At 39.5% G+C, this 12114-nt stretch overlaps 1 protein-coding gene across 1 annotated transcript in view; it reads left to right on the top strand.

The window, feature by feature from the left end:
• LOC121417201 (tryptophan 2,3-dioxygenase-like) overlaps positions 1-11777 on the top strand; it is a 51936-nt gene extending 40159 nt beyond the window's left edge. Inside the window, exons 9-11 of the mRNA XM_041610858.1 lie at positions 4169-4306; positions 10184-10274; positions 10795-11777. Coding sequence (XP_041466792.1) covers positions 4169-4306; positions 10184-10274; positions 10795-11131 — 566 coding nt within the window. The 3' untranslated portion in view covers positions 11132-11777. The remainder of the gene's footprint in view (positions 1-4168; positions 4307-10183; positions 10275-10794) is intronic.
• Positions 11778-12114: the final 337 nt, after the last annotated feature.

The raw sequence follows: 12114 nt of genomic DNA, 5'->3' as shown, positions 1-12114 counted from the left end.
CTTGGTGTTTCTGGCATGTTTCACACTGCTTTATCAACTGATCAATGTCCTTGTTGATGTTTGGCCAGAACACTGTCTCACGAGCAAGTCGTCTCGTGCTTTCGATTCCCATGTGTCCTAGATGAAGCTGTCTAAGGATGTCATTCCTTAGTGTCTTCGGTATGATGACTTGACTTCCCTTGAAGAGTACTCCGTGTGATACTCCAATTTCATCTCTGTAAGACCAAAATTGACGAAGGGATGTCGGCAATTCTTGGATGGTCTCAGGCCATCCCTGAGTGACTATTTGCCATAGTGATCTGAGAACAGGATCATTAGCTGTTTCTCTCTGAAGCTCTGTTCTCTTGTGTTGTCCGAAGTATATCAAGTCAATCTGGTGCGAATCTTCGGCTTCAGAGCAGATGGATTCCACTCTGACATCTAGTGGAACATCGCGTGCTTCCTTGGGATTAGGAAGTCGGCTCAAGGTATCGGAAAGAATCATGTCTTTTCCTGGTCGATACTTGACTTGAAATCGGTATCCTTGGACTTTGATAAGCAATCTCTGTAGACGTGGTGGTGCACTTCTAAGAGGTTTCTTCCATATCATCTCCAATGGTCTGTGATCTGTTATGACGGTGAATTCCTTCCCGAACAGATATGTATGGAAGCGGTTGATACCAAACACTAGGGCTAAGGTTTCCCTCTCTATGTTGGAATAGTTGGACTGTGCAGTGGAAAGACTTTTCGATGCAAATGCAACTGGTTTGCCTTGCTGGAGCAGGCATGCTCCTAGCCCTTTCATCGATGCATCTACCTCAAGAGTTGTCTCTTTCTTTGGGTCATAGAATTGTAGACATGCACCTGATGATACTGCACTTTTCAGGCTGTTCAAGGAATGTTCATGATCATCGTCCCAGATGAATGGTACTTCCTTGTGTAGAAGTTCTCGAAGTGGCGCTGACTTCTCTGAGAAGTTAGGAATGTATGCTGCTAGGTATGTGAATAATCCTAGGCATCTCTGAACATCTTCTTTGTCTTTGGGTGATGGCATTGATGTGATAGCTTCTACCTTGCTCGGATCTGGGTAGATACCTGATCTAGTGTACTTGGAACCGAAGAAGTTGATGGCTTCCTTCTTGATAGTACATTTGGAGCTGTTGAACACTAAGCCTTCTTGCTTTGCCGTCTCCATGAGTAGGTAGAGATTCCTATCGTGTTCCTCCTCCGTTCTTCCTACGATCGCTATGTCATCTGCGATGCATATGCAGCCTGGCACATTTTGGACAATCCTATCCATATGCTGCTGGAAGATATCCTGACTAGTACATAACCCAAATGGTAGTCTTTGGAAGCAGTACCTTCCAAATGGTGTACGGAATGTGGTGAGATCCTGGCACTCCTCTGATAGGTGAACCGACCAGTAACCAGCCTTCGCGTCTAACTTAGAGAAGTACTGAGCTCCTGCGAAGACAGGTTGGACCTCTTCCAAGGTTGGTACCTTGTGCGGGCATCTCTTCAAGGCATCATTTAACCTCCTGGGGTCAAGACAAATCCTGATGGATCCATCTTTCTTCACAACAGTGGTCATGGAGCTGCACCAATCGGTGTGGTACTCAATTTTTCTGATGACTCCTTGCTGCTCCATATTGTCCAGTTCCGCCTTGATTTTGTCTTTCAAGTGTACGCTGCACTTGCGGGGTGCGTCTATGGTAGGTTTAGCATCATCCTTGACATGAAGCATTGCCTTCCCTCGGAAACTACCAATAGCGTCAAACTGATTTGGATATGCTTGTTTGAGATCCCTTACACTTGTGATAGGTGTTTGTTTAGGTTTAGGATTGGTTGTAGGTGTTTTGTTGTCCATTGAGTGAATTGTGATAATTCCAAGGTCAGTGCAACCTAACAACCCTAGGATCGCTGGACCCTTGACATCTGCTACATAGAATGTATGTGTTGACCATTTTGTACTCTTGTATCTACACTTTATGTCTAGTGTACCCTTACATGGAATTTGTGTCTCTCCGTAAGCTATAAGTTTTATTGTTGTTTGTTTCACTACTGATTCCCACTTTGGACCGTAAATTGCTTTGGCGGTACGTACTGTGATAGTGTTAGCACTTGCCCCCGAGTCCACTTTTAGGTAAAGCTTATGTTGACCTACTCTCTGTGGGCATATTATGTCAATGTTAGCAAATGCTACAGTACCTTCTGGATTTACAACTGTGTGTGGTCCACTAGTGTGTATGGTGTCAAATTGTGCTACGTTGAATGGACTATCTGTAGATTGATAATGATCTGTGGTAGTATCATGTGTTATGTCCATTTCGCTTATTGGTTTACTCTTTCGACTTTTCGACTTTGATCGTGATTTGTTTTGTTTTGGTTTCCGATCATCAGATACCGTGTCTGATCTTCGGTCATCTGATCTACGATTCTGTTTACGACTACGATCATTTTTCGATTTACGACAGAATTTGGCCCAATGGCCCTTGGTGCCACAGGCACGGCACTCATCGTCATACGCAGGGCACTGACGAGGTTTGTGGAAACGTCCGCAGTTACCACATGCTTTTCGTCCCTGGTTACGCTTGAACGAATCGATATTCTGTTTAGGGTCTAGTGTCTCAAGACATTGTCTGCTCGCAGCAACTGCCTCGTATTTACGACCTTCTACCAAAATTTGTTCGACCTTGTAACCTTTCGGTTGATCTAGCAATGACTTTTGGAATTCGAGACTTGGAGTTGACGCAATCACTAGCTCCATGATTCGCTCATTTAACTCAGCTTCCTCGAAATCACAATTTTTGGCTTTGTCCCTACACCTGGTAACGAATTCATCGATCGTTTCATCTGGTTTCTGCCTGTACCGCATTAGCTCTAAGCGGTGTATGCGAAAATTGATATTGACCTTTAACTGTGCCTCTAATAGTCTCCATAGCTCTTGCGGTTTTTCTTTATCGGTCTCTGATAGCCCCGATGCATTGATTCGACGCAAGCCTTCATTGCCTACAGCAATCTTGATTTTTATAGCCATTTTTCTCTGATCAGTTATGTCTTGGTCTGCTAGAATCAGCTCCATTCTTTGTCTGAAAAGCTGGAACTCTTCTGGTAGGTCTGTTGCCTCCCAGTTCATTTCTGGATATTTTCCACTACTCATTGTGTATGTTCGCTGTACGTATTAGGTATTTAAATGAATGAGTGTAGATATTAATGTCTGATCATATCCACGTGTGAACGCTCCTTACAGTCACAGGTCGACTGGTGATGATACCTGTAACGCACTCACAGCCCTGTGTGAATGTCATTAGGTGTTTCATGCAGTGAAAATGCTGGTCACTCCCACTCACTTCTCACACTCCAGATTTACAATTAATATTAGGAAAATATTAATTCATTGTTCACACTCCAGTCCAGAAAATTAAGTAATTTAGGATTTATCAACTTTTAGTGTATGTTGATCTTATGATGCAGACCTCTGTGCCAGTGATTGAACACAGTTATAACTTATTTAGGCTATATTTAATTGTTTACAGTTACCGTTAGCATCTCGCTCCTTCTCACAACACTGTGTGATTTGCTGTGACAGTGCATTGGGTATGCACAGTACGGTACGGCACAGTAGCGATGCGATAGCCGGGGCGAGCGGGCGGCGACTCGCGGGCGCCCGTTGGGTTAGTAGATTATGAAGCATGCGAATTTCGGTAAAAAGACATGCAGTTTACTTCCCAACAATACAGTATCTGGTTACTTGATCCCTGTCATTTCAAAGGCGATCACTGGTTTCAGCTGCCACCATGATCCAATACAAAGGACTCTGGTGGAGACTTTGGTATGAACGTATATACAGGTTTATTATACAGGCCAGCTAGGCAGGTCGATCAACAGGCATGGTATCCATGTTGCGGGAGGTGTATGGAGTGCTTAGATATCCATACTGATATCGTAACAGGTAACTGTCGGAGAAAGACAACTTGTCAGTGCTGACAATTTTCATAAAATGTCCCCTGGCTCGCTTGGAACTAGCACTCCATACAAGTGAAATGGCTTGATATGCGAGTAATGTAATTAGACCCCAATGAAGTGCAAATTTATAGGGTAGATGGGTAGTAGTGTTGTAAAATAGCTTGATTATTGACTGTGTCTTTTTGTTTCTAAGAGATAAAATGAAAATGTCTTTGTTGTACAGGTGATGTTCGAATCTCTCACAAAGCTCTACAGGGGGCGCTGTTGATATCCCATTACAGAGAAGAAGTTCGCTTCCACCAACCCTACCAGTTTATGACAAGGCTTATGGATATTGATTCTCTTCTCACAAAATGGAGATGTAAGCTTTCAAAAATATTTCTTTATTAGATATAATTGCTATTACGACAACTTTGAATTATTATTGACAGTATCAACCTGATTACTGGTAAATTGTATGTTAATAGCGTCCAATCCAAGAAACATTAGATATAGCACCTTTTCCTTTTGGTTACAAAGATACTACAAGGGGAAGACCGGACACTTTGACGATTTTTTGAAACGCTCAATAAATGCTCATAGGTGGGGAAGGACGCCCACCAGCGTTGAGTAAGTAAACCATCGCACATAGGTGAGCTGCTGTGTATAAAACATATGGGGGAAAATGAGAGAGGGGAGTTTGGAGAGGGCCCAAGGGCAGCGCATGGGAATAATTCTGTCTTTTATTACCCCAAAAACCTCTGAAATATTTTCATCTCTAGTTTAAGAAAAAAAAATTAAATTAACAAAATGTTATAATGTCTACATTATGTAGGGGAAGGCGGGGTAAGTTGTGACAGTTTTTGCTTTTTGCATGTTAGAATTGATATGATTAATAATCTTGTCGAAATAGGTACCTTGCCTTGAAATTTAATTCTTCTGAAATATTTTCCACCTATATATAACTTTCTATCCCCACAATTAAAGTCATCGTGACCTTTGAAAAAAAACGATGTCAAATGGATCAACTTGCCCCATATATGGGGTAAGTTTGAGCCACCTTCTGGGTAAGTTGAGCCACAAAAACTATGTGCAAAATGTATGAGGGGAGAACCAGCATGTCAATTTTTTGTTCAAAGTCTTTTCACTTGCTAATTCTCTATAAATACTAACATCCTTTAAAAGGAAAAGAGCAGTCATGTAAATTTGCTCCTTTCAGCCAGCATTTCAATCGATTTTTATGGTTTGTTTGTTTTTTAAGATACATTACCATAGGATTTACCATGGCTCAACTTGCCCCATGCTGTTTGGCTCAACTTACCCCAGTCTGAACTTAGTGCAATAATTTTGTATCCACACATTTATTATGCATCCATCATATAAAAGACTATGACAAGAATGAAGATCCATACCTGGACTAATAATGTTGTTATCATGTCTTCATTATATTTAAAGACGTGTGTGTTTATAAAGCACTTATCTATTTCACACTCTTTTTTACTTTTTTGGCTGAAATTCATATTTTTCCCTCTAAAAAACTACTTATTGTTTCAAAGTTGAAAACAATGTGGTGGGGTTAGGGGTTATGCTATGGGTCATCAATACATGACACCACCACAATGTCTGACTCATTCATTATTGGCCTGGGGCTGGTGGCTCAACTTGCCCCTATGCTCAACTTACCCCGCCTTCCCCTACTGTCCAATCTTCCCATGTATCTTTGTTACAAAGCGCTGCTCACACACTACGCTATGTAATTTATCTCATCACCTTCACAAACAGACACAGCAATCATTTGCTTCCTATTTTTATTCAAGAGGAAGATCACCCTGATGAGAAAGGTTTTTGTCTCACCTGCATAGCATAGTGAGACTATAGGCGCCGCTTTTCCTATGGCGACGGCGGCGGCATCAACACCAAATCTTAACTGAAGGTTAAGTTTTTGAAATGACAGCATAACTTAGAAAGTATATTGACCTAGTTCATGATACTTGGCCATAAGGTTAATCAAGTATTACTGAACATCCTGCCTGAGTTTCATGTCACATGATAAAGGTCAAAGGTCATTTAGGGTCAATGAACTTAGACCATGTTTGGGGAATCAACATCAAAATCTTAACCTAAGGTTAAGTTTTTGAAATGTCATCATAACTTTGAAATTATATGGACCTAGTTCATGGAACTTGGACATACGGATAATCAAGTATCACTGAACATCCTGCATGAGTGTCACGTCACATGACCAAGGTCAAAGGTCATTTAGGGTCAATGAACTTTGGCCGAATTGGGGGTATCTGTTGAATTACCATCATAACTTTGAAAGTTTATAGATCTGATTCATGAAACTTGGCAGGGTTCCAACGGTCATGGAAAATACTGGAAAAATTTGTGGTCCTGGAAAATCAGGGAAAAGTCAGGGAATTTGGAAAATTTATGAAGTCATGGAAAAGTCATGGAATTGCATTTACCTCATTTTTATTGCAGCTTTCCGTTTTTTGTGTCTCGCAAAATTCTCTCATACTTAATTATCATACTCTGCTATTATAATTGCTGTTCATAATTTCCATTTTTCCCAGTTTTGTGACATCCCAAATTCTACAAAACTCCTGGGACATAGTTTCCAGTGGAAAGCTGAAAGGGTGTGGTGTCCCTTGCCTCCAGAGCTTTTCAATGTTATTTGGTCTACAGTCATGTAGTCTGCATACATTCTGTTTTGTTGGTAGTGGTTTTGGGTCTTGTGGTGAGCAGGCATGCTGGTGCGCAGGCATGCTGGTGCATAGGGGTGCTGGTACATGGGTGGTGGCTAGCATCATAATATGGTACATGCACAGGGGTGGTAGCTAGCATTTCCACTTTCACTATAATTGCAGTGTTACTTATACCTTGGTCACATTTGCTCTACGGCGGCCGTACGGCGAGTCGAAAACGGCTGTTTTAACGTTTTTTGTACCAGCAACATGTAGGTGGTTTGAATAAAAATGAATAAAACGACTGTTTTCGACTCGCCGTACGGCCACCGTAGAACAAATGTGACCAAGGTATTAGTTGCCAGTACTACTGGCAATTAGTGTTAGGGCTAGCAAGGTTGAAATAACATTTAATTAAAAAAGGTTTTTGTGAATAACACAGCCACAATCCACATTCCTCACTCAAAATACTCATGGCCATGAATAAATTGATTGCTCCTGACATTAAATTCTGACAACCAGACTAATGAAAATTTCATCTTCTTTGCAATGATGTAAGATGCCAATTAGTCAATGTATTTTAATATGTCACATTTTGTAACCAGTTTTGCATTCTTATTTTATTTTAGAGAATTTAAATTTCAAGCTTTGTACAATTTTACCCACCATTCATGGCAATTATTTGACATATCAAGTCACAACTGATCAAGCACTACCAGCATCGCTATCAGAACACAATACATTCAAAAGGTTCTGAATCTCTTAGTTACACATTAAGATGTTTCAATTGCTATTTTAGCATCAAATAATGTGTCCTCTCTGGAAAAGTTACTTGAAAATGAAGTTTAATGAAATACCAAAATAGACATCAAATGTCCAATTTTCAAGATATCCTCATTATTCTTGGAGCATATAGAGAAATACACTTGTTAATTTAGCTGGTGTCCTCAAGTTGTATCACAAATGGCCTCATTTTTTGTAATGTAGAGTGAAATGCAGCACTACATGTATGTTGAGAATTTTAGGATGAGGATGTCTTTGTTAGCCTTTTTTTCATGTCAACTTATTGTAAAACTTAAATGTCACTCTTTTGTAATAATTGGTTCATGTGTGGCATATATGTAAAGTGTTTCATCTTCATATAATTCAGGGTTCCCCCAGAAATTTGAAAACAGAATTCCATGACTTTTATGTGGAAGTTTTGCAGTAAAAGTGAATTCAGGATCCTAATTTCAATATGCCTGGAAAATTTGACATTTACATCTATTGTATAGTTCACGTTTGTGACAAGATCTGCATGCTATGCTATGAAAATTTGGAAATAGTTCTTGGAAATCTGTCAGTTCAAGAAATTACATGAGTTTGTGTTCAAGACAATTTTGAATCTTGATGTTGGTGAAACGAAAATGGTACTGTACCCTGGTCAGAAACATACCATATACATGTACCAATGATAATACATGTAGATTTACATGTCATGAGTAAGGTAGTGGGTTGAATGGATGGCTGTAAGGGAGGTTATGGAGGCCATCATAATGTGTCTGATTTTGGAAACCGTGCCAGAAAGCAAGTCATGGAAAGCAGCAATTTAGTCATGGAAAAGTCATGGAAAAGTCATGGCATTCTGTTTTCAAATTTCTGTGGACCCCTGTTTGGACATAATAGTAATCAAGTATCACTGAACATCCTGTGCGAGTTTCAGGTCACATGATCAAGGTCAAAGGTCATGTGAGGTCAATGAACTTTGGCCAAATTGGGGGTATTTGTGGAATTACTATCATAACTTTGAAAGTTTATGGATCTTATTCATGAAACTTGGACCTAATGGTAATCAAGTATCACTGAACATCCTGTGCGTATTTCAGGTCACATGACAAAGGTCAATGAACTTTTGCCATAATGGGGGTGTATCTGTCGAATTACCTTCATAACTTTGAAAGCTTATGGATCTGATTCATGAAACTTGGACATAAGAGTAATCAAGTACATGTATCACTGAACATCCTGTGCAATTTTCAGGTCACATGATCAAGGTCAAAGGTCATGTAAGGTCAATGAACTTTTGCCATGTTGGGGGATATTCGTTGATTTACCATTGTATCTCTGTAAGTGTATTGGTCTAGTTCATAAAACGTGGACATAAGAGTAACCAAGTATCACTAAACATCTTGTGCGAGTTATAGTAGTTTTCAAAGTAAGCACTGCTGCTGTATTGAATCGCATGATGCAGGTGAGACCGCCAGAGGTATTCTACTTGTTTTTGTCTCACCTGCATAGCAGAGTGAGACTATAGGCGCCGCTTTTCCGACGGCGGCGGAGTCAACATCAAATCTTAACCTGAGGTTAAGTTTTTGAAATGACATCATAACTTAGAAAGTATATGGACCTAGTTCATGAAACTTGGCCATAAGGTTAATCAAGTATTACTGAACATCCTATTAGAGTTTCATGTCACATGACCAAGGTCAAAGGTCATTTAGGGTCAATGAACTGGCCGATTTGGGTGTATCTGTTGAATTACCATCAAAACTTTAAAAGTTTTTGGATCTGATTCATGAAACTTGGACATAATAGTAATCAAGTATCACTGAACATCCTGTGCAAGTTTCAGGTCACATGATCAAGGTCAAAGGTCATTTAGGGTCAATGAACTTTGGCCGAATTGGGGGTATTTGTTGAATTACCATCATAACTTTAAAAGTATGTTGGTCTAGTTCATAAAACTTGGACATAAGAGTAATCAAGTATCACTGAACATCCTGTGCGCATTTTAGGTCACATGACCAAGATCAAAGGTCAATGAAATTTGGCCATAATGGGGGTATCTGTTGAATTACCATCATAACTTCGCAAAGTTATTGATTTGACTTTTGAAACTCAGACATAAGAGTAATCAAGTATCATTGAATATCCTGTGCAAGTTTCAGGTCACATGATCAAGGTCAAAGGTCATGTGAGGTCAATGAACTTTGGCCACATTGGGGGTATTTGTTGAATTACCATCCTATCTCTGTGAAGTGTATTGGTCTAGTTCATAAAGGTGGAAATAAGAGTAACCAAGTATCACTGAACATCTTGTGCGAGTTATAGTAGTTTTCCAAGTCAGCACTGCTGCTATGTTGAATCTCGTGATGCAGGTGAGACGGCCAGAAGCATTCCACTTGTTTTTTTATAGTTCTCCTTTTCAATGAGGTTAAAGCTAAGGACATTGTGTAATCAAAATAGAAGCAGTGGATCTTTGGGCACTGAAAGCTGAAGAAAAACAAATAAAGAAAAAGAGAGTAAAGAATTTATAAAGTTGTGATCAATCAAACAAATTGTTTAGCCTGTTCTCTCTCTCTCTCAAACAAACTAAAAAAAAGGTTGGGCCCAAGCCCAGTATGTTAACAAATGATTTTTTTCTAAAAGATATTGTGTATTATAACTGATTATTCTTATTATTTTTTGAAGTCTGATCCTCATAGGCTCAATATTGTGGATTAGCAGGTTTACTATAATAATAGAAAAAAATCAGTATATATTACCATACATTATTTTTGTTTTCCTTCTCAATTTGAAAATATTTATCATAGATAATCATGTTATGATGGTTCAGAGAATGATTGGTTCTAAACCAGGAACAGGTGGCTCATCTGGTTATCACTATCTTCGATCTACTGTTAGGTAAGTAATGAGAATCCCTGTAATAAACCTCGCTTAGCATTGATCTGCCTAAGGGCCATATCACCTCCTGCCGATTATGTCGTCTGATGCTTTCTTAACTATTTTGTCAGATGGTGTCAGAGTGCAGAAAGTTCAACTCTGAATTTGTCAAAAGTTTTGAATAGCTAGTGTCAGCTACCAATTTATCAATATGTTTGTAAAACCAGCATATAAAACATATAATTAAGAAGATGATGATGAAGTGAGATGCCTTGACCTACCTGGCAGATTGGTCCGAAGTTAAATTTCCTTTCCTTTCTTCTTTGCCATTCACTGCAGATAGACGGCTACAAAATTGGATTAGCATCTGTTGTCATTTTTTCATTTTATTTTGTAATATCACATGTTGATATTGTTTTTAATGCTATGTTTGTAGAAAGTGCCATATGGATAAAAGATAAGTAATTGTAAATATAAATATGTGATTTATTCATAGAATTTGTTTTTCTCTCCCTCTCTTCATCTCAATCTCTCTTTGCAGTGACCGGTACAAGGTATTCCTTGACCTGTTCAATCTCTCTAACTACCTCCTCCCCAGGAATTACATCCCTCCCCTCACTCCCGTTATGAAGCGCACACTGTCCATCCCCAACCTCAACACCAGCGTGGACGGTGGAATGTTCCGCAGGTTTCACATCGGCAGCCCTAGTAGGAGTGGAGGAGGTCTCCTATCATCTAGTCCTAGCTCACTTGGGAGGGGAAGCTTGCCTGGGACACCTGAAGATGCTATTTTTGAAGGGCTGAGTTCTTCCGATGGTGATGAGGAGGATAGTGACCAATCTCCTCAGGGTAATGGTCAAATTGTATTCTCTGCATAAAGGATGCTACCATGCAGAGATGCATCTGCAAAGTTGAAGGAACTTAAATGGACCATTTATTGAGTAAAAATACAGATGGCCACAGACAAAGTTGATACGTTTACTGAAATGAATATATCGAGCATTTATTTTTGTATTTTAAATTTTTTTATATTGAAAATGTTCTTGTCTTTGCAAAGTGTAAAGTATATCTTTTCTATGAAAGACTGAATCTAACACTGTTTTGTTTACATGCAATCAAAAACAATTTGATTTTGAAGACAAATCTTTTTCTTTCTTTTTTAAAAGTAATGATTATGTCTAGATCTGTTTTTTTATAGTCTGAGTGGGCTGAAAGTCTGAGATGAAGACTTGAATCTTAATATCCAAGACAGATGTAGGAGCCGATCAGGAGGTCATTTCCATGGGATGATGGTATTTCCTGTGCACACATGCTGCATATGTATCAATTGTATTTAGATATGATGGATGTGCAGTTCCATGAAATGATATTGTCTTGTACCTCTGACCTGTTTTTCTCATTTTACTTCTCTTCTTGGGTCATGAGAAAATGAGAGCACATTCCTTCATATTAACAAAATTAGTAGATAAAATTATGGTAAATCATTTTAGATAAGTCCCTACTCTTAGGTCGCTTTCATACTGAAGGCGAGGTGGCGTTGCTCCGAGTAGCTTTGGATTGAGTTGATACGCTTGTACTGCAGACCGATATTACACCCCCTTTTAAACAGCGGTGTATCCACTGTGGTTTCCAAGTGAGTTTGCGCCATGATGTGTGGCGTGCAGAATCTCCCCCATGCGGAAATGAATGAAGTTATGCGCGAGATACCGCACTTCTAGTGCGGACTTACTCCGTTTGAAACCCTCTTCTCAAAGTGGGTTGAGTACTGTGCTTTGAATCCTGATCAAAATAATCCCTAACCCTAAAGCTTAGGCCCCTTTTGACTCTCCAAAATAATCCTAGAATTTTCATACTGCCGTCC

Source organism: Lytechinus variegatus, chromosome 1, assembly GCF_018143015.1.
Source record: "Lytechinus variegatus isolate NC3 chromosome 1, Lvar_3.0, whole genome shotgun sequence".
Lineage (NCBI taxonomy): Eukaryota > Metazoa > Echinodermata > Echinoidea > Temnopleuroida > Toxopneustidae > Lytechinus > Lytechinus variegatus.
The sequence above is the reverse complement of the archived record's forward strand: the minus strand, read 5'-3'. Positions and strand labels throughout refer to the sequence as shown.